The sequence below is a fragment of the Schistocerca americana genome, chromosome 8, assembly GCF_021461395.2.
Source record: "Schistocerca americana isolate TAMUIC-IGC-003095 chromosome 8, iqSchAmer2.1, whole genome shotgun sequence".
In the NCBI taxonomy this organism is placed as follows: Eukaryota; Metazoa; Arthropoda; class Insecta; order Orthoptera; family Acrididae; genus Schistocerca; species Schistocerca americana.
This window is the reverse complement of record NC_060126.1, coordinates 503,350,962-503,373,772: the sequence shown is the minus strand read 5'-3', so window position 1 is coordinate 503,373,772 and position 22,811 is coordinate 503,350,962. Positions and strand designations below refer to the sequence as shown.

General features: G+C 39.0%; 1 protein-coding gene across 2 annotated transcripts in view; it reads left to right on the top strand.

The window, feature by feature from the left end:
- LOC124545154 (acetyl-CoA carboxylase) overlaps positions 1–22,811 on the top strand; it is a 259,301-nt gene that overhangs the window by 145,821 nt on the left and 90,669 nt on the right. For both annotated transcript variants that reach the window (XR_006967594.1, XM_047123987.1), the window contains exons 6-14: positions 134–343; positions 3,634–3,804; positions 3,914–4,076; positions 5,216–5,378; positions 15,055–15,309; positions 15,526–15,692; positions 15,975–16,186; positions 16,483–16,732; positions 21,062–21,165. Coding sequence is in view for 1 of the 2 variants with exons in the window: in XM_047123987.1 (XP_046979943.1) it covers positions 134–343; positions 3,634–3,804; positions 3,914–4,076; positions 5,216–5,378; positions 15,055–15,309; positions 15,526–15,692; positions 15,975–16,186; positions 16,483–16,732; positions 21,062–21,165 (1,695 nt within the window). In the remaining variant the exon portion in view is untranslated. The remainder of the gene's footprint in view (positions 1–133; positions 344–3,633; positions 3,805–3,913; positions 4,077–5,215; positions 5,379–15,054; positions 15,310–15,525; positions 15,693–15,974; positions 16,187–16,482; positions 16,733–21,061; positions 21,166–22,811) is intronic.

Genomic DNA, 22,811 nt, shown 5'->3' with positions numbered 1-22,811 from the left:
AATGTTTAACCTTTCATCACTGTGCAATTCATGTTGCTTATCTACAACAAGAGAAATTTTTGAAAGTCATCTGAATGCTCATGCAGAAAAATATTGTGTCTAATTTGAATTATAAATAAAATTGTTGTTTTAGGTACAAGCTGAAGTTCCAGGATCACCAATTTTTATTATGAAGCTGGCTCGATGTGCACGGCATTTGGAAGTTCAGCTTCTGGCTGATCAGTACGGCAATGCAATCTCTCTTTTTGGTCGAGACTGCTCCATACAGAGGCGTCACCAAAAGATTATTGAAGAGGCTCCTGCTGTCATTGCCAAACCTGAAGTGTTTGAGGATATGGAAAAGGTATAATTTCTTGGCTCACTTCATTTACTTGAACTAAATTATTTTAAGGATTAATAATTAAGATGGCTGAAGATGTTAATTGAAGTAAGTAATGTTTTACTAAATTGTTCTCAGAGTTAATGCCAGTCACAGATAGGTCACACTCATGCTAAGGCCTGACTCACTTGCTCTTTCTTTTTACTCTTCCCCAACCCATAACTCTCTCCATCTCAAGGAGGGAAGTATTAGTTCTGACAGCTAGGTAGTGTGTCACATTTGTGTGTGACTATCGACAGTACTACACATTTTTCCTCCTGAAGTTAAGCACTGGTCAACAGTTCTCTCTCTTTAATTTATTTTTCTTAGTGTTTATTTCCACCAGGAACAGGAAGCTGCATGACCAGTTTCATGAGATCCAAGATAGGGGGAAGGGTAACATCGGTAGTAAATTTTTCTTAATTTGTTTATTGCAACAGATTAAAAAAAATATGACTGATGCTATCCTTCTTCCTGTCTTGGATCTTAGTTTATTAGTTTCCTTGATTGAATTTTCCTTAGTTCAACAACTTGTGCAAATTTTTCAGTGTTATCTTATATAATTTTGCCTGTACTCGAATTGCCTAGTTATTGCCTGGATTTTCTTTTTTATTGTAAAATGAAGAAGAGAAATTTTAATTTTAGAGAGATAATGATCAGAATAAATTCCCAATTTCTGATCACTTTAACGTTCTTAATTTCCTTGAAATTCCTCTTTATTTATTTACTTAATTATTATTTCTTTCTTTTCTCAGACGTTATGTCTGGTCAAAAATGGAAAGTGACGCGGACCTTGATCAAGCACGACTTCCTTTTAATTGTACGATGTAGGTTATATTGCATTTAGGAACTTTCGGGTGATTGAACATGTATCAATAATTACGGATTTCTGTAGTTGTATATATAAGTTTGGATGTAGCTGTATTGCATTGATGTACTGATGGATATTGTGTGGTATGACTCCTGTAGTTGATAGTATAATTGGTATAACGTCAACTTTATCCTGATGCCATATGTCCTTGACTTCCTCAGCCAGTTGGATGTATTTTTCAATTTTTTCTCCTGTTTTCTTTTGTATATTTGTTGTATTGGGTATGGATATTTCGATTAGTTGTGTTAATTTCTTCTTTTTATTGGTGAGTATGATGTCAGGTTTGTTATGTGGTGTTGTTTTTATCTGTTATAATGGTTCTGTTCTAGTATAATTTGTATTCATCTTTCTCCAGTACATTTTGTGGTGCATACTTGTATGTGGGAACATGTTGTTTTATGAGTTTATGTTGTAAGGCAAGCTGTTGATGTATTATTTTTGCTACATTGTCATGTCTTCTGGGATATTCTGTATTTGCTAGTATTGTACACCCGCTTGTGATGTGATCTACTGTTTCAGTTTGTTGTTTGCAAAGTCTGCATTTATCTGTTGTGGTATTGGGATCTTTAATAATATGCTTGCTGTAATATCTGGTGTTTGTTTGATCCTGTATTGCAATCATGAATCCTTCAGTCTCACTGTATATATTGCCTTTTCTTAGCCATGTGTTGGATGCGTCTTGATCGATGTATGGCTGTGTTGGATGATACGGGTGCTTGCCATGTAGTGTTTTCTTTTTCCAATTTACTTTCTTCGTATCTGTTGATGTTATGTGATCTAAAGGGTTGTAAAAGTGGTTATGAAATTGCAGTGGTGTAGCCGATGTATTTATATGAGTGATTGCTTTGTGTATTTTGTTAGTTTCTGCTCGTTCTATAAAGAATTTTCTTAAATTGTCTACCTGTCCATAATGTAGGTTTTTTATGTCGATAAATCCCCTTCCTCCTTCCTTTCTGCTTAATGTGAATCTTTCAGTTGCTGAATGTATGCGATGTATTCTATATTTGTGGCATTGTGATCATGTAAGTGTATTGAGTGCTTCTAAGTCTGTGTTACTCCATTTCACTACTCCAAATGAGTAGGTCAATATTGGTACAGCATAAGTATTTATAGCTTTTGTCTTGTTTCTTGCTGTCAGTTCTGTTTTCAGTATTTTTGTTAGTCTTTGTCTATATTTTTCTTTTAGTTCTTCTTTAATATTTGTATTACCTATTCCTATTTTTTGTCTGTATCCTAGATATTTATAGGCATCTGTTTTTTCCATCGCTTCTATGCAGTCGCTGTGGTTATCCAATAAGTAATCTTCCTGTTTAGTGTGTTTTCCCTCGACTATGCTATTTTTCTTACATTTGTCTGTTCCAAAAGCCATATTTATATCATTGCTGAATACTTCTGTTATCTTTAGTAATTGGTAGAGTTGTTGATTTGTTGCTGCCAGTAGTTTTAGATCATCCATGTATAGCAAATGTGTGATTTTGTGTGGGTGTGTTCCAGTAATATTGTATCCACAATTTGTATTATTTAGCATGTTGGATAGTGGGTTCAGAGCAAGGCAGAACCAGAAAGGACTTAATGAGTCTCTTTGGTATATTGCACGCTTAATCTGTATTGGCTGTGATGTGATATTATTTGAATTTGTTTGGATATTAAGTGTGGTTTTCCAATTTTTCATTACTATGTTTAGGAACTGTATCAATTTAGGATCTACTTTGTATATTTCCAATATTTGTAGTAACCATGAGTGGGGTACACTATCAAAAGCTTTTTGGTAATCAATGTATGCGTAGTGTAGCAACCTTTGTTTAGTTTTAGCTTGATATGTCACATCTGCATCTATTACCAGTTGCTGTTTACATCCTCGTGCTCCTTTGCAACAGCCTTTTTGTTCTTCGTTTATAATTTTGTTCTGTGTTGTATGTGTCATTAATTTCTGTGTAATGACTGAAGTTAATATTTTGTATATTGTTGGTAGGCATGTTATGGGGCGATATTTTGCTGGGTTTGCTGTGTCTGCTTGATCTTTAGGTTTCAGATAAGTTATTCCAAATGTAAGTGTATCAGGGAATGTGTATGGGTCTGCAATGTAACTGTTGTTGTTATTATTATTATTATTATTATTATTATTATTATTATTATTATTATTATTTGCTATCATTTCCCTTTTTCCACTTATTATTCCCAGCATCAGTAGAACAAATTCTGTTTTAGTACATTGAAAATGTATTACCATTAATGTAATGTCGTAGTAATCGACACGTATAGTGAAATTGAGGTATTTATATTTATTGTTAATAGGTTCATGTGCTTGCCATTTCCTGTATATTTGTATAGTAATGTGGTATAAAGGCTCATCTCATGTGCTAAAAGTGTATAATAATGTGGTGTTTATTGTAATTCTCAATAGGCAGCTGTCCGACTTGCAAAAATGGTGGGCTACGTAAGTGCAGGAACTGTGGAATATCTTTATGACATAAACGGCAATTACTACTTCTTAGAACTGAACCCTAGGCTGCAGGTTGAGCACCCATGTACAGAAATGGTGGCAGATGTGAATCTTCCTGCAGCTCAGTTACAGGTACTTTTATTACATTGGCTTAGCAATTCAATACAGTCTCACAATTTCGTGGATTGTTTGTGGGTATATGTTACCTTCATATCATATTAATACAGTTTTCCACTTGCAGATTGCTATGGGTTTGCCATTAGACCGGATCAAAGACATTCGTCTTTTATATGGCGAGTCACCATGGGGCGATTCACCTATTGATTTTGATAATCCACGGCACAAGCCCCAGCCCTGGGGACATGTAATTGCTGCTCGGATAACTAGTGAAAATCCTGATGAAGGTATAGCAATTCTTTAATTACCGATACCAGCTTGTGTATCTATTCTGTAATATTAATTCTGATGACATTTTGATAGTGTGTTCAACCATCAGGCAATTTTTCGACTTCTTCCATCACAGAATTGGAGGAATCCGGTGCACAACTGGGGGTTTCACATGCTACATGATTCAGAACCAGTCGACAGCAGTGTTAATGAAGCCCCCCAGCTCCGACACATGCACCTTTGACCACACAGCTGTATTCGCAAAATTGGCTCATTGTCCCAACGTAGATGATTTTCATTTATTGGTCTGGTCAGGCATAGACAATTGGTCAGGCATAGACAGTTTGCCTGTGTTCTGTTTTTCTTTATGCAAACCTGTTTCTCACTGCCTTGCAATGATTTTTTGCACCATCCTTCACTAAAAAATATGAAGAAACTTCAAACATTGTCGCAGCAGTTCCTAATGACAAGACCACATAAGATGACTGGTGGGACAAAGAAAGCAACTTTCGGGTAAAATTTGAAATAAGAACTGTGCATGTTAGACTTTTGGCATGGTGATTCGCAAGAACATTGAAGACTTGGTGTACATTCACTGCACCCAACAATCAGTTATTGAATGTGGAACTTCCTGGCAGATTAAAACTGTGTGCCGGACCAAGACTCGAACTCGGGGCCTTTGCAGGAGAGCTTCTGTAAAGTTTGGAAGGTAGGAGATGAGGTACTGGCAGAAATAAAGCTGTGAGGACGGGGTGTGAGTCGTACTTGGGTAGCTCAGGTGGTAGAGCACTTGCCCGCAAAAGGCAAAGGTCTCGAGTTCGGGTCTCGGTCCGGCGCACAGTTTTAATCTGTCAGGAAGTTTCATATCAGTGCACACTCCGCTGCAGAGTGAAAATCTCATTCTGGAATTATTGAGTGTGCTACGTGGGTGTTTGTTTTTGCATTAGTGTTGAACTTACGACGAATAAAGTATGGTAGTTACAGTTAACCCATGTTCATTGTTGTTTGCTCATTGTACGGTATTCACTTACGTCGTCAGTTGTGCAACATGATCGGTGAAAAATCTCAAAGCCATGCCTTGGGAATGTAAATAACAAATAGGTTTATTGAAAAGGTTCACATTTTACCTGAAATGTTTTTTCTCCCTTCTCTTTAGGCTTCAAACCAAGTTCTGGCACAGTACAAGAACTTAACTTCAGATCATCAAAAAATGTCTGGGGCTACTTCAGTGTGGCTGCATCTGGTGGTTTACATGAATTTGCAGACTCTCAGTTTGGACATTGCTTCTCATGGGGTGAAAATAGAGAGCAAGCCAGGGAGTAAGTAAGCATTATGAGCTTTTACACTGTACAGTGAAACAATTAACTTGTTAATTATACCTTCACAGTTGCACCATTGCTTCCTTCTTTCCTCCATTCTTCTTCTTCTTCTTCTTCTTCTTCTTCTTCTTCTTCTTCTTAGACTACTATACCTGGGCTGGTGAAACAAGTCACTCGACAGCTTGCATGGAGTTGGCTATAGTGAGATTGCGAGGTTGCAATAGCTGCCACAGCACACGCCCACAGCTCCAAAGTACATTTCGTAAATGTAAGCTACAGTCAATGTTTATACATAAGTGTAACAAAGTGCATTTTTCTATCAATGGAGAGAACAACAATGGAGACTAAGCGTTTGATAGCATATGAAACTGGGAAATAAAAACAACGAAAGTTAATGACAATATCTATGAAAAGTCATTCCAAATTTTTACCGTAATAGGTGCCTGTAAAAAGTCGTATAATAATGTAAACCTAAGCATACCAGAGAACATGCTATCCACACTCGTAGAAAGAAATAACGCAAAACATGCGTAACCTACTAGATTGCAAAGATAGAGAATTAATTCTGTATACATTTACACTCACCAGTTTACAATGTCGGTGGCGGAATTCCATCCAGTTCTCCTTCACTATCATCGGAATCGATGCCGAAACCTTTGCCTTCATCATCATCATCATCAAGAGAAATCATTAATTGTTCGTTTTCATTTACAATTCTTGTATAGTGTGTTTCTCTTATGAGTTTAGCAACATGGTAGTGTGTGCAGTAGCAAGACCTCCACTTAGCAGTGTTTCCGCTTCTGTTGTTGTAAAAGTCTTGTTGTTACTTCTAATGTATGCCTTGACTCCTCTACAAAATATTTAGGCGTCACAGGCTTTGTTTTGTGAGCGAGTATAACAACAGCTTTGTCATACTCATGTCTGCAGCAATCTCTCTCGCCTGCAACCACTGCACCATAGTTGCTTCAGTCACTGGAAGTGGGAGTTTTATCTAAAATCACGGAATGGGCATTGCATTGTCCATCATAAACACTGTCGGAACACTAAACTGGAGCAACAAATTTTTAAACCACTGTAGAAACCGTGTCTAGTTCATACCCTCATGACATTCACCGGTTTTTCTGGATCGAAAAACTAAAAGACCTTGAAGCACAAAGCCGTTTGAAGATCCTGTATGGGCCACAATTAATTGGGATCCTCCTCCTGTTGGCTGATGACTGCTGCTATTCGGAGTATCATCTGTTTAGAATTTATCAACTGGTTCTCCAGCGTTGACCCAGGTTTCGCCTAACCATATGGCTGAGTGTATGTCCTTTCCTAGAATTTTGTGTAAGAAAATGGTATGAGCTGCAACGACGTGAGCTTTATCAATAATTTTTGTCCATCTAATTATTTAAAATGGAAGCCCAAACTTTTTAATACCATCTTAAAAGACCTTTTCCCCTGTGAGAAAAGTTCAGTTTCTTTTAAAAAAATTAGCAACTTAGCTATTGTGGGTTATTCTTTCCTTCTATAATATCTGTACGTGTGCTGACGAATTGCATTGGTTTGGAAAGAATCAATATCTGTAACAGGACAAGGTTGTTTTTTTGTCTTTCCAGGAGTATTTAAAAACACGCTGTTTGTCCTACGGGCTTTATTCCACACTGTTTATTTCAGTGTTTTGTAAGCCTTGAAGTAGCGCCCATTTCCTTATAAACTGTTCTTTGACAGAGTCCTAGAGTTTTTGAGATATGCTTTAAAATTTTGTCGGCAGGAATTGACGCGTGCGCATGAACAGAAACAAATTTTATATCTCGATCATAAAACTCGTGCATCCTCCATAGCAATTCCAAAGCTTGACTGTTTAATGGCTCCCAGGCACAACGGATTGGCACTTGGTGAATGATATCGTTTTGGTGACATTGTTTAGTAAATAGAAACTGTAGTCGAGGCAGTAACACAACACAAAAGCAGGCAGTCGTGCACTATCATACAGTGTTTACATGGAAGCCAGTAACGGAGTAGCATCAATGCCGGAAGCAGCTTTTGTTCAGTGCTGCAATTGGTTCAGACGACGCAGCACCTCGCGTTCCTCACACGTTTGTCAGTTATATTTGCCAACTTTATGGTGCTTGGGGAGTGACCTTGAAGTGACATGTTTCAGTGGCCTGGATATACTTCTTTCTTTTTTTTAAGTGATTGTTTTTGAACACTTGCATTCAAACAATTTGGTATATCAGAAGGTACAATATTAATAAAACATAAAATACCAAATGTTAAAATACATAAATAGTTATCCAACATTGTGTATGCACAGATTACAGTAGAGCAGTACATTGTTTATGACATACCTGCATCTCTAATATTTGACTGTACATTATTCCAATGGCACATCCAAAGATTTGTTCATATATCATGTCAAATTAACAATTGTGATCTGACTGTAACATAATTCCAATGGTACATTCAAAACTTGACTGGTTTCCGTAGTTCTTCATACAGTCAGAACTTCACAGACACCTTCAGTTGTTTATGTAATCATGCACATTGTCTCTCCAGAGATTATACAGTTAAAATGAAATACATCAATATTGAACAATGGAAAATCCAGGATGGAATGTAACAATTCTGTGAATAGGAAAGTTGCTACTCACCATGTAGCGGAGACGCTGAGTCACAGTTAGGCACAACAAAAAGACTGTCACAAAAAATAGCTTTTGGCCAGTGAGGCCTTTGTCAGAATTAGATGGCGAACACACATACATGCAAACGCAACTCGCACACACGCCTGCAGTCTCAGGCAACTGAAGCCACACTGCGAGCAGCAGCACCGGTGGATGATGGGAGTGGTGGCTGGGTGGGGGATAAGGAGGAGGCTGAGACAGGGGGGGGGGGGGGGGGGGGGAATAGTAGGGTAGCATGGCAGACAGTGACATGATTTCGGGGAAGGAAAGAGGGTAGGTTAGATGGAGGGAGGGGAGGTTGGGGGGGGGGGGGGGACACAGCTTAAAAAGAGAAAAGTACAAAGATTGTGTGCAATGGGGGAATGAGGGCTGTGCAGTGCTGGAATGGGAACATAGAAGGGGCTGGATGAGGGAGGACAATAACTAACGAAGGTTGAGGCCAGTAGGGTTATGGGAACTTAAGATATATTGCACGGGACGTTCCCACCTGCACAATTAAGAAAAGCTGGTGTTGGTGGGAAGGATCCATATGGCACAGACTGTGGAGCAATCATTGAAATGAAGGATGTCCTGTTTAGCAGCATGCTCAGCAACAGTGTGATCCACTTGTTTCTTGGCCACAGTTCATTGGTGGCTATTCATGTGGACAGACAGTTTGTTGGTTGCAGCATAGCTTGTAGATCGTATGACCGGTTTCACAGGTAGCCCTGCCTTTGATGGGATAGGTGATGTTTATGACCAGACTGGAGTAGGTGGTGGTGGGAGGATGTATAGGACAGGTCTTGCATCTAGGTCTATTACAGGGAATGAGCAATGAGGTAAGGTGTTGGGAGCAAGGGTTGTGTATGGATGGACAAGTATATTGTATATGTTCGGTAGACTGTGGAATACCACTGTGGGAGGGGTGGGAAGGGTAGTGGGCAGGACATTCCTCATTTCAGGGCACGGCAAGAGGTAGTTGAAACTTTGGTGAAGAATGTAATAGAGTTGCTCCAGTCCTGAGTTATAAGGATAATGCTCCTCTGTGGCCGGACAGTGAGACTGTGAGGTGGTGGGAGACTGGATAAATAAGGCACAGGAGATTTGATTTTGTACAAAGTTGAGAGGATAATTACAGTTTGTGAAGGCTTCAGTGAGACCCTCAGTATATTTCAAGAGGGCCGCTCATCACAGCATATGCGACAACCTCGGGTGGCTAGGCTGTATGGAAGGGACTTCTTGGTATGGAAAGGGTGGCAGCTGTCGAAGTGGAGGTATTGGAGGTATTGCTGGTCGTTAGTAGGTTTGATATGGACAGAGGTACTGATGTAGCCATCTTTGAGGTGGAGGTCAACATCAGGAGTGTGGCTTGTTGGGTTGGGTATTACCAGGTGAAGCAAATGGGAGAGAAGTTGAGGTTCTGGAGGAAGGTGGATAGGGTGTCCTCACCTTTGATCCAGATAGCAAAGATATCATTAATGAATCTGAACCAGGTGAGGGGTTTAGGATTCTGGGTTTTTAGGAAGGATTTCTCTAGATGGCCCATGAATAGGTTGACATAGGATAGTGCCATGTGGGTGCTCATAGCTGTACCATGGATTTGCTTGTAGGTAATGCCTTCAAAGGAGAAGTAATTGTGGCTGAGGATATAGTTGGTCATGGCAACTAGGAAGGAGGTTGTTGGTTTGGAACCTGTTGGGTGTTGGGAAAGGTAGTGCTCAATAGCGGAAAGGCCATGGGCATTAGGAATATTAGTGTATAGGGAGGTGGCATCAATAGTGACAAGCAGGGCACCATGTGGTAATTGGACAGTAGCTGTGGAGAGTTGGTGGAGGAAATGATTGGTATCTTTTATACATGGGGATAGGTTCCGGGTAATAGCTTGAAGGTGTTGGTCTATGACAGCAGAGATTCTCTCAGTGAGGACACAGTAACTGGCTTCAATGGAGCCTCCTGGGTGGTTAGGCTTATGGACTTTAGGAAGCATGCAGAAAGTGGGAGTGTGGGAGGGGTGAGTAGAGAGATGGACTGTGGGGAGAGGTTCTGGGAAGGGCCTAAGAATTTCCAGAGTGACTGGAGATCCTTCTGGATTTCTGGAATGGGGTCACTGTGGCAAGGTTTGCAGGTGGATGTATCTGACAGCTGATGTAGTCCTTCTGCCAGAAAATCCTTGCAGTTCAAAACAACAGTGGTGGAGCCTTTATCCACAGGCAGGATTATAAGATCAAGATCAGTTAAGATGGCAGACTGTCGGTCTTTCTGTTTATGTAAGGTTGGTTAGCATGTTGAGGGATTTGGGGAATGATGGTAAGGCAAGGTTCGAGGTTAAGAAATTCTGGAAAGTTAAGAGGGTGTGGTTTAGGGCAGTGGGGGTGGACCACGGTTGGATGGAGGAGTGAACTGAGTTAGGCAAGGTTCAACATTGGTCTTTGGTTGATGAGAGAATGTCTTTAACAAATCCTGCATGACTGAATTTGGGAGTGGGGCAAAAAGTGAGGCCTTTGGAAAGGATTGATATTTCTGTGGGGCTAAGGCTTCTGGAAGAAAGGGTCATGGCTGTGCTTCTGGTCTGTGTAGGTTCTGGATCTATGTAGTGGTGGGAGGGAGTTTTGGAGAGTGAGGTAAATGTAGTAGGTCTGCGAGGCAGGGTTTGTCAGCTATGAGATGATGTGGAGGAGATTTGGAGGTTGTTGTAGAGGGGGGGAGGGGGGTGGAGAGTGGTACTCCAAGGCAGGAGCAGGAAGTGAGCAGGAGGGGGGGGGGAGGAGCTTTTTGAGGTGGCGTTGTGTATGTTGCTCTAGTTCCTGGAGGGCAAGAGTTTCAATGTGTGTTATTGGTTCCAGGAATTTGGGACTGCGTAGCAGGAGAATTTTGTGGATGGAGAGAAGGTACTGCAAGGAGATTTGGGCTTAGTTGATATGGTTTTGCAGGCCTATGTTGGTGAGGTCCGATTGGCGGAATCTGAACAGGTGGTCATTGTGGCAGGGGAGATGGCAGCCAGAGATGGGTGATTTGATGGTAAGGCCATTTGGGGGGATTCCATGAGCCAAGCAACAATGCAGGAATGGTATGTGGGACTAGGTTCTGGCTAGGAATAAGGAAACTTTTCTGTATTGATACAGGTGGAAGGAGCAAGGATCCGGGGTGGTGGAAAATACGTGAAAAATTACGTGAATAACGTAGAATTATGTTCGAAAAAAATCCCAAAAAAAGACTAAAAAATCACGAGGATGAAATGAAGGCAAAAGGGGGAATCAAGATGAAATCTGTGGGAGTAACTGGTAGTGAAAGTTGAAAACTCACTAAAATTGGCGAGAAAGAACAGTGAAATCAATGAAAAGATATATATAATATACAAATACATTTTACTGTGGGTAGCGGAATGGATAAGTATGAAGAAAGGGGATGGCATATGTGACTGGATGAGGTGGAATTAGTTGGTGCGAACTGGGATAGAACGGAGAAAGAGGGAGGGGCGGGGGGGATGGGGAGAGGTTCGTAGGATAAGATTAAAGATCGTGTAGCACCGGAAAGGTGCGGGGAAATAACACACGAAAATACCAGAGAGTGACGCAGGGAGAGTGATAAAGGAGGCTGTATGGATTAATGATATCGGCCGGAGTGATGTGGGACATAAGATGCTGCAACAACAGTCAGTGTGATCTCATAGCTGTCTGTTGTGTGCGACTGAGACAGTTGATACAGTGTGGCTCGTAAGTAGAGCATGAAGTGCAGCTTGTAAGGTGACAAGGAAACACAGGAAAGAAGAGAAAGGAGGATGGACATTGAGTATAGTGATGCATTAGAAAATAGTAACAAAGGAAGACAGCACTGGCTTAGGATTGAAGAAAAGCCGTCGGGCAAAAATCAAACAATGGAAAATCCAGGATGGATTGTAGCAATATTAATATTGTGAAAAGGAAAGTTGCAACTCACCATATAGTGGAGATGCTGAGTCACAGATAGGCACAACAAAAAGACTGTCACCAATAATAGCTTTTGGTGAGAAAGGCCTTCGTCAGAATTAGATGGCAAAAAAAAAACACACACACACACACACACACACACACACACACACACACGACTGCAGTCTCGGGCAACTAAGGCCACACTGCGAGCAGCAGCACTGGTGCATGATGGGAGTGGTGAATAAGTGGGGCTAAGGAGGAGGCTAGGACAGGGAGAGGGAGGGATATTAGGTTAGGCATGGTGGACAGTGGCATGCTGTTAGGGAGTGTGGAGGGACAAGGTGGAAAGAGGACAGGGCAGTCGGGAGGTTAGATGGGGGGAGCAGAGAGGTGGGGAGGGAGGGGGGGGGGGTTAGCGGGAAAGGAGAGGAGTAAAAAGACTGCATGTGATGGAGGAATGAGGGCTGTGTAGTGCTGTAATGGGAACATAGAAGGGGCTGGTTGGGAGACGACAATGACGAACATAGGTTGAGGCCAGGAGGGTTATGGAAATATAGGATATATTGCGCAGAAAGTTCCCACCTGCAAAATTCAGAAAAGCTGGTGTTGGTGGGAAGGATCCATATGGCACAGACTGTGGAGCAGTCATTGAAATGAAGGATGTCATGTTTGGCGGCATGCTCAGCAACAGTGTGGTCCACTTGTTTCTTGGCCACAGTTCATTGGTGACCATTCATGCAGACAGACAGCTTGTTGGTTGTCATGCCCAGCACAGTGGTTGCAGCATAGCTTGTAGATCATATGACTGGTTTCACAGGTAGCTCTGTCTTTGATGAGATAGGTGATGTTTATGACCAGACTGGAGTAGGTGGTGGTGGGAGGATGTATAGGACAGGTCTTGCATCTAGGTCTATTACAGGTATATGAGCCATGAGGTAAGGTGTTGGGAGCAAGGGTTGTGTATGGATGGACAAGTATATTATGTAGGTTCAGTGGACCTCGGAATACCACTGTGGGGTGGGGGGGATATTTCTCATTTCAGGGCACGACGGAGAGGTAGTCAAAACCCTGGTGAAGAATGTATACATCAATAGGGTATTGATAAAGGCCCCAGACATTGTCACATTGTTTTACAAAATACTGACATGAACGGCCATCAGATGACTGATTGGAATTTTATAACTAGGTACAAGGAGCATAGCCTGAACAGCAAGACTACTTTTGGCCATAATTTATAAAAGCACAAAACACGTAATTGGTAGTATTGAAAATATCATGAAAATTGAAGTGCAAGAGTGGATGCAGTTGTAGATCTGTCAGCAGACGACCATGTTCTATGAAACAGGAATTGATTATCTTGTCTCAACATTGGAATAAATGTCTGAATGCATGTTACGATTACTTTTGAATGGAACGATTCCATGGTCCCGTTGTGGTGGGTGTTTGATTTTCGTTTGGCTGCCCGTGTGTAAAACAAATTATTGCAGTGTACTTCTGAGTAAGTGAATTATCAGTGTAACTCAATTTGTATCTGTTGTCTTGTATATTTATAATATTAGTGTCAAGAATAACATTTTGGATACTGTAATGTTTTTTGCGTAAAACAATGGCCTCTGAGACATGAAAAATAGTCACTCATCTCTCAGTTGGCAATTATGATAGTGCTAGTGATTCAGTAACATAGGTTAATGACTGGTGTGTGCTAGAAATTGATAGTTACATTTCACTGATTTTCATACTGTGTTGGTTGTTCACAAAATTATACCCTGTATATTGTGAGCTGACACAGTATAAGAGTAAGATTCTGGGATAGTCTGCTGTGTTTGAATGAATTTCTTAGAGAAACCCAGTGTCACACCTGTGACTGTGAAGGACATCTTTAAGGTGGGTTGTAGCTTCTGTGAAGGTCCAGTTCGCACCCTTGGTTAATACTGACTGAGGTAAAATTTTGTTTTTATATGCTCCGTCCTGGAGACTGAAGCCTGGCCTCATGTTTTTAAAAACTTGAGTGCAAATTTACCATGATTGTTTTCTGTCAGGCATTATTCTATTGTTTCACGGTGCAATATTAGTACAGATTGTTTTCAGCACTGGAATCCTACGATTTCATCAGTTTCATCACCTCTCCTGCCCCTCCCCTACCCATCTAATTAAAGTATTGTAGTGAAAATTATGACTTATTGACAATATAATGTAAATGGACAGATAAAGATAATCTGCTCACCAAGTGCTGGAAGGCAACACACACACACACACACAAAAGATTGAACTTTCACAAGTTTTCAGAGGCAGTGGCTCCTTCTTCTGGTGAAAGAATTGAAGGGGAAGGAGGAGGGGTGAAGGAAAAGGACTTGAGAGGTTTAGGGAAAGGGATACAGTTTAGAAAAGTCACCCAGGATCCCGAGTCAGAGGAGACTTATGGGACGGTATGAGAAGGAAAGACTGATTGTAGGAGACTGCATCGGATGAGATTTGAAATCCCAAGAGCTTGAGGGTGGAAGACAGGGTAATATGGGTGACAGATTACTACTAAAACATTGCCAACATTCATGCAGTGCATTTTTGTAAAATAATAACCTTTTGACTTAAAAATGTAATGTTGAACGATACTGGTCAAAGTATTACTTTGTGTTATCTGATATGTTTTAGAAAAGACACAGTGAAATGTTTAGGAAATAATTCCAGGGACAGCTGCTAGAGAAAATTGTACATAGTGTGCTGGTAAAAAGAGATGAGTTTCTACCCTCCATCTGTCTTTTCCCTATCTATCTCCCCCTCTCTTTATGTTGAAGTTAATATATAATTTTACATTCATGAACTGCCATGATTTGACCATGAATTATGTTTTAGATCACTAATCTCTGGCCCTGAAAATAGGTAAAAGTAGACAGATGAAATATGACTAAGATGGTGCCAACAAACTGTAAACAAGTATTGTAATAAACAACATAAGGACTAAATACAACACAACGAACAGACTTTTTTGGTAGCTTCCTTGTGACTTAGTGTATATCTATATGAAGCTATTTTAAATGAGTGGCACCGTGCTTTATTAAAATGATGTGCTAAGAAATATCTGAAACTATTACCTTTTTGGAATACAAATATTATGTTATTTTTCAGGAATCTTGTGATAGCTTTAAAGGAACTCTCAATCAGGGGTGACTTCCGTACAACAGTTGAGTATCTCATCAAGCTGCTAGAGACATCAAGCTTCCAGAACAATACTATAGACACTTCATGGCTAGATATTCTCATTGCAGAGCGAATCCAGGCAGAAAAGCCTGATATTTTGCTAGGTGTAATTTGTGGTGCTCTTCATATAGCTGACCGAGCGCTCATCACTGCATTTCAGAACTTCCAGACGTCTTTGGAGAAGTATGTAGTCCTGCATATTGCTGTTTTACATAAAGTACTCAGTATTTTGAACTAAAAAATACATAATAATAGTTTATTGTTATCTTACACAGTAAGAAAGGAAAAAGTATATTTTTATATGCGTAATGCAATGTTTCATAGTCCCTAGAGAGTGCATTCACTTATTAAACTTTCAAAGAAATATGCACCAGGCTCAGGCAATGGTTTTATTTCCAGGGGGCAAGTTCAAGGATCTAATACTCTGTTCAACACAGTTGATGTTGAATTAATAAATGAAGGGTACAAATACAAGGTACAAGCCACCAAATCTGGACCAAACAATTATTTTATTGTATTGAATGGCTCCTTTAAGGAAATAGAAGTCCATAGGCTTTCTGATGGAGGTTTGTTATATAATGTTTAAAGTAATTTGTAGCAGTGTTTCTACTAATTTGTGAATGTGTTTCATTTTCCTGTTGATCATCAATGATAATAGACTATTATTGCTATTATTATTAATAATGTGTCTTTAATTATTGATCATGCAATATATTTCCATAATATGTGTGGTTGTGTTACAGTGCAGTAAAATAAAACAATACATAATTTAAAAAATATGTTGAAGTATCTTTCATAAGCAGATGTTAATAGAATTTATTTATAATGTATTTTGTGTGTCTGATCAGGCATCTTGCTTTCAATTGATGGTTCAAGTTACACAACATACATGCGCGAAGAAGTTGATCGCTATCGCATTGTTATTGGAAACCAAACGTGCATTTTTGAAAAGGAGAAAGACCCTTCCCTTCTGCGTTCACCGTCACCAGGCAAACTTCTGTCTTTTCTTGTAGAAGACGGAGGACATGTGGACAGAGGACAAGCGTATGCTGAAATAGAGGTGTGAATTTTGAAAACTGTTCATTGTGTACCACCATGACTCTCTCTCTCTCTCTCTCTCTCTCTCTCTCTCTCTCTCTCTCTCTCTCTCTCTCTCTCTGTGTGTGTGTGTGTGTGTGTGTGTGTGTGTGTGTGTGTGTGTGTAAAAGCCATGCTAAATATGTGATTATGACAGTTTCATTTTATTCATTAAAAATATAATGTAGAGCATATACAGAATAGGTCACTAAAATGTTAGTATGTTTGGTTTTTTTTCCAAATTAATGTCCAGTAACCTCCTTTTTCCCCCTCTCTTAGGTCATGAAAATGGTGATGACACTCACAGCAAGTGAAGCTGGCTGTGTGTTTTATGTGAAACGACCTGGCGCCCTTCTTGAACTTGGGACACTGATTGCTCACCTTGAACTCGATGATGCCTCCCTTGTTACAAAGGCACAGGAATACAGAGGTGGTTTTCCAGATAATGACAGTTCAGCTCCTGGTGTCGCAGAAAAGCTGAATCACCTACACAATAAATACAGAGTAACACTTGAGAATATATTAGCTGGTGAGTGTGATCATCCTGTCAAATGTTCTTGATTGGGTTTTTAAGACCCACTTTGTGCAAAATACAAAATGTTTTTCTCTCCTTTTTTGTTGCCTAGGTATGGTTAGATACCTGTGTACAAACTTTGTAACTAGACAGATAAAAAAAGGAAAGTCTTTCCTTCTCATTGCCTCTGGTAAGTCTCCCCTGACCAGCGGTTCTGTGCGACTTTCCCGAAATCTAATCCTTTTCCTAGACCTCTCCAGTCCTTTTCCTTCACCCTTCTTACTTCCTCTTCAAACCTTCTGCCTGAAGGAGGAGCCACTGGCTCCGAAAGCTTACCTAATTATAACCTTCTTTTATGTATGTGTTCTGCTGCCACTTTGTGAGTAATCTTTTATTTGCTTAATTAGATTCTTTTGGCAAAAATTGATTGTTTTTTTTTTGTTATATGTACTAACTTTGATTGGTTGGTTGATTCCGGGGGAGGGGACCAAACAGTGAGATCATTGGTCCCATCGGATTAGGGAAGGAAGTCGGTCACACCCTTTCAAAGGAACCATTCTGGCGTTTGCCTGAAGAGACTTAGGGAAATCACAGAAAACCTAAATCAGGATGGCCGGATGCCGATTTGAACTGTCATCCTCCTGAATTCAAGTCCAGTGTGCTAACCACTGTGCCATCTCGCTCGGTAGCTTTGATAGATCTAACTTCATCTCTAAAAACATGATACAGGTTTGATTAAGTTTGAATAAACCTGTACCATATTTGTATAAAAATAAAGTACGAATCCATGGAAAGTGGAACATGGGTACTGAAACATGCCACCCCCTTTTTTTCCCAGAAGTTGAAGTTAGAAAACTTTTGTTTGCTCAGAAGCAGCCATTGTAAATTCAAAAATTAAACTGTTATTGGAGCTGTTCTATCACTTAAAATAGCACACTGATTATTTTATTGTCTGTATTTAATAGTGCAAATGGTTCTACAAAGACAAACACTGTAAATCAGTTTAGGATGAAATTGGTTCTAAAGGCAAGGAAGCTTGTTTATGGGCCATACAGTTCATTGCATGGCTGTTCAACAATTTTTGATGCTGCTTGCTTTCGCAGAAATGTCTACTGTGTGACTTGTAAAACATGCATTCACTCATTAAGCATGCAAAATGAGGCAGAAAAACAAAAACAAAAACAAATATGTGGTATCAAAATTCAGTTCAGTATTAATTTCTGTTATCCTCTAGAACAGCACACAACAACCAATTTCCCCAAAATTTCTTCACTTAGACTCATTGTTCTTATTATTAATTTGGTATCCAGGACAGTAAATTACAGCTGTTTACAAATTCAAGACAAATATACAATACATACACAATTTTGGCATATGTGTTTATCAGATAGAACATTTTTGAACATAGAATTTTTTTTTTATGTCACAAGAAGCGGGAGATGCATACTTTAGAGAATAAATTTTAGACAAAGTTGGGTCAAGTTGAGAGTCTTATACATTCTTGCCACAAAAATGTTTCTGTCAATTTCATAATAGTAGAATCAGGATTTGATCCGAAAACTGTGTTCACCTTAACTTTTGCTGCTGCACACACTTCTTCATAGGCTGATTGCAAAGATTTTTCAACCTTCACAAAAGTTTTTGATTTGGTGTGAATTAGGTCTCGCTTCAAATCTGTAAATCTGCTTTCTTGAATGCCACTTCCACGCTTTTAATGCAAGCTCCATTGGTGGCTTTGAAAGTGTTTACACTCCCTCACTGGAAAATAAATAAATAAATTTGGGGCCAGTAATGTAATGCTTTTCAATAGAATGAAACAAATAAATGTTAAATTCAATAACTTTTGGGGAATTTATAGTTTCTTACCAACTTCATGATAGTTATTGCAGTAAAAGGTGACAGCAGTTATCCATTATTCCATCTGGTTAAAATACATAGACTGCTGCAGCAAAGCCAAGTCTGGCAGCACATCTCTAAATGTGGCAAAATGGATTTTCAGTAGGAGAAAAGTCAGCCTGTGTCTTAGTTAATGCTGTCAGAATTATCAAATTTTGTGCATCAGTTTCCCTTGTTTGTGGAGGATGTGAGAGTATTCACATTGTTTCAGCAACACAATGTCATATATGGGCTTAAAACGCTTTACATCATTATCAAGATATTTTAATTGCTTCCCTTCGCACATACGATGAAGCATCACTTAACAACATACTGACTTCTGCCAGCATCTACAGAGCCAAGCTAGGTAGCTTGAGCTCTTTATGAAGGTTGCAGACTGTAGCAAAAGTTGCGAAATTACTCACTTCCTGTACTTTTCGCATATTTCATGTGAAAAAATCTAAATAAAAGGCACTATTGTGCAAGTTACTGCAATATATGTAGTGAGGTCAGAAAAATGATGCAGTGTGCCAGGTAATGTCTAAGTACATGCAATTATATTGATGAAATATTCAGAAGGTGCGTTTACTACCCAAGTAATCAGAACATGCAAACACTCGTGCAGCATGCTTGGAAATGCAGGCTGTAGTGATAATTAAATAAAGGAAGCAATGAAAGGAAGAGAGAGGTTATAAGCCATGCAAAGAGAGAGAAATGAAGTGAGAAGTGGAAAGTGAACATGAGGGCAGGGGGAATGAGATATCATTGACTACAACTGGGGAAGACTTCAAGAGGAGCAAGCCCAATGGACCTTTAGAACAAGAAGTGAAAGAAATTTAAACTTTTTAAAGATATAACTTCACTTAGGGTGACCAGATGCAATTGTTTAAAAAGGAGGACAAACAGCTTCAAAAAGGAGGACAAAATAGGAAAAAATAGGACACATCAAATGGATCAAGTGCAGATGAGGATACTACCCGTCAGCTTTGGACAAGTCACGTGACTGCTGGGAATTACCAGTAAAACTAGTAGGTAATTGTTACTGATGGTCAGGTGGTGGTTCACCGAGCAATATAAAAAAAAATTAAAAACATTGATTGTGGTGACAGTGTGGCGTCAATTGTTTTGTTATGTCAACAACACAGAATTGCTTACAAAGCGAAAAATGTAAGGCCATTCACCTCCCTTCATTCGACGCATCGCTACCAACATCTACAATTCAAGCAGCAGCTGACGACATGAAAACTGCACTTTAATCTTCCGAATACAAATAAATTGAATGACTATGAAACAATGAAATAAAACCATGACAGTTAATCTGTCAAGTTATTTCTTACCTTTATTGGCCTCTGAGACGTACATTCCAGCTCCACATATCTTACATTCCACTTCAAATTCATTTCTCCCTTTCTTAAAGCCGGACATTTGCAAGAAAGGACATCAGAAAATGTACACTTTCGTTTAGGCATAGCCAAATATTTTACGTAACTCACTCGGTTAAGAATTACACTCACAAATCACACGTACACTACAGGAAGCCAAGCCAATACAAAGCGAAGATACGAAACGAAAATTTTAAATAATCGATATTTGCATTCGCTCATAGGTAGATCAACAATAACATCGATGATCCTGGTGCCACCTACTAACACTGCCTTCGTACTTGTTTATCACGAAGGCTGTGCCAATAGTTAAAGTACTTAAGAAAAGAGCAATAGAACAGGACAAATTGTAAATTTAACTGTATTACGCTCAACTTTGTGGGAAAGCCAGACACCGTAAAAATCCGCCCAGACCGCGGACAAAGAGCTAAAAAGGAGGACATGTTCGGATTAATCCGGACGTGTGGTCACCCTAACTTCACTTGAAAGTTCTAAGAATTTTTCATTTAAGTGAGCTGTATTACCTCTTTTGATTATAAATAACAGAAGGAGTAAAGCAGACAATGTACTGAGTAGTTGATAGGCACATAAACAAGACTGTGAACTGCATTACAATCCTTATGGGTATTATGCCATATCGTAAGATGATGCAGCAGTACAAATCTGAGAACATAGTTTGAGGAATCCTTCTTAAGAGCTGTAGAATACATGTGCATATACACACATAACACCAGCACAGTTTTACAGTTTTCATACTATTGTTGCATTCCTTCCTGGATTTTCCATTGTTTGATTTTACTTCCACAGTGGCATCATTCCAGCTGACCACATAGTGTGTGCATTGTGGATCAACTTTGCTTCAGTGCCAGCGCAATATAGTTGGTTGAGAAAACTCCTATAATTTGCAGATTGCTTGAAAAATTGTTGTTTTAAGGTAATCTCACGGAACTATAAAACGGGTGGACATGTCAAATGTAATAGTGTAGCTGTAATGTAGGAATAAGTAGGCAATTTTTGTGTAGCAGAGATAATAGAGGGGAGAGGTTTCCATTGTTCTGTATTTTGACAATATTGTTTTCTATTTTAGGTTACTGTCTTCCTGATCCATATCACTTAGCTCGATTAAGAGATGTGATAGAGAAGTTCATGAGTTCTCTCCGTGACCCTAGCCTTCCTCTGCTTGAGCTCCAAGTAAGTTCGAATATCAACTAAATCTTCAGGTTAGATTTCAGAAAATTTTCTAAGTGTTACGCTACATAAAAAAGTACTGTGAAGTTATATGTATGATTAATGTGCTTTTCAGAAACTGTGAGCTAAAATAATAATCCTCATTTTTATTTTATGAAACTTTGATGCTGCAGTAATGTATTCTGAATGCAGTATTTACTCTGTTTGTGAGATACCTGATTCTAGTTTCATCCAGAGAACTTGTCAGCATATGTTTAACTGACTACTACTATTAAGTGCATGTGTGCTGTTAATTCATTTGTTGATTCTTCTTGCAAAAATTTACTGTATAAATATTTTTAAATGTGTATAAAATGTTGTAAGCTAATCTTGACAAGTGCTCTTTACAGGTTCAATTAATTCATATTCTAATAAATGTTTGTTTTGTCCTCCAGCTGTTTGATTTGGTTTTAAAATCAGAGCTATCTAAATCTGACAGAAAATGTGTGAAATCATAAAGTAAAAAAATTGCATTCTTCTCGACTTATCGTCTGAAGTTAACTTTTAAAATGTTTGTAAATGACACACAGGAATTCTTGCAGACATGATTTACTATTACTTAACCAGTGAGGGAATAGTCAAATCTGACATGTTGAAACATGCCCAGACATTGTTTATACAGGAAGAATGAACTGTAAGAAAGACTCTGTCAAAGTTTTAGCTGCTAAGACACATTGCAAGTATTTTAAAAAATGTTTAAAAATTCATAGCTTGCCAGGCAGCTGGATGATTGTACACCCCTACCTGAGCTGTAATGGACTGCACTTGTGCATATCATTGGTTGACAGTGCATCGTTAAACAGATAACATGACTGAGTTTGATCGTAATTTGTAAAGCTAATTTCAGTTTACAGTTATCCACAATTCATTTAATATTTGTAATAATTACAAGTTTTAGTGTTAACAATGATGATAAAACTGAATTAATACTCATTGTGTTTAAAGGTTAATGTTCAGCAGTGTGCAAACCCAGTTTTGCTTCATAAAATCTAACAGCAAGTAAAAGTGAATAGCACATGCTGACGTGAAGTCAAAACTTGCTGTTATCCCCACATGTACTGTATGAAACACTAATTGGTCAGGTTTTGTGAAAGAACTGCGAGCAATCCGCACTTTATCATTTCGATGTGAAAAAAAGACAGTGTGTGTTGTGCAACTGATTATTGCTATGACACGTTCATATATAGTGGTGAGAATGAGTGTATTAATGTTTGCGCAGCTTTATATCTGTCTTCAGGGACCTCAAGGCAAATGAGGACCAAAAATTAAGAAAAAGAACTGTTTAGTAGCAAAAATCATATGATTGACCTGTCAAAATCTGGAAAAATAGGAACAAATGATTTTTAACATTTCATTCAGAACACTATCTGACCAGTTACAGAAATTAATTCATGTCTTTTGTTGGACTCTTCGTCTGGACATAACAGTACTTCTGCCATTCAGGAGGATGACAAAAAAGACTCTTTGATATTATTCAGCTTCCATCCGGAACAACCAATGGAACTCTTAATAAAAAAGTTTTTCAGCTGTTTAAAGTATTTTTAAAGAAATTATCAGACAATATAATTTCCAATAACTTCATATCATTTGAGGGTTATCAGGATAACAGT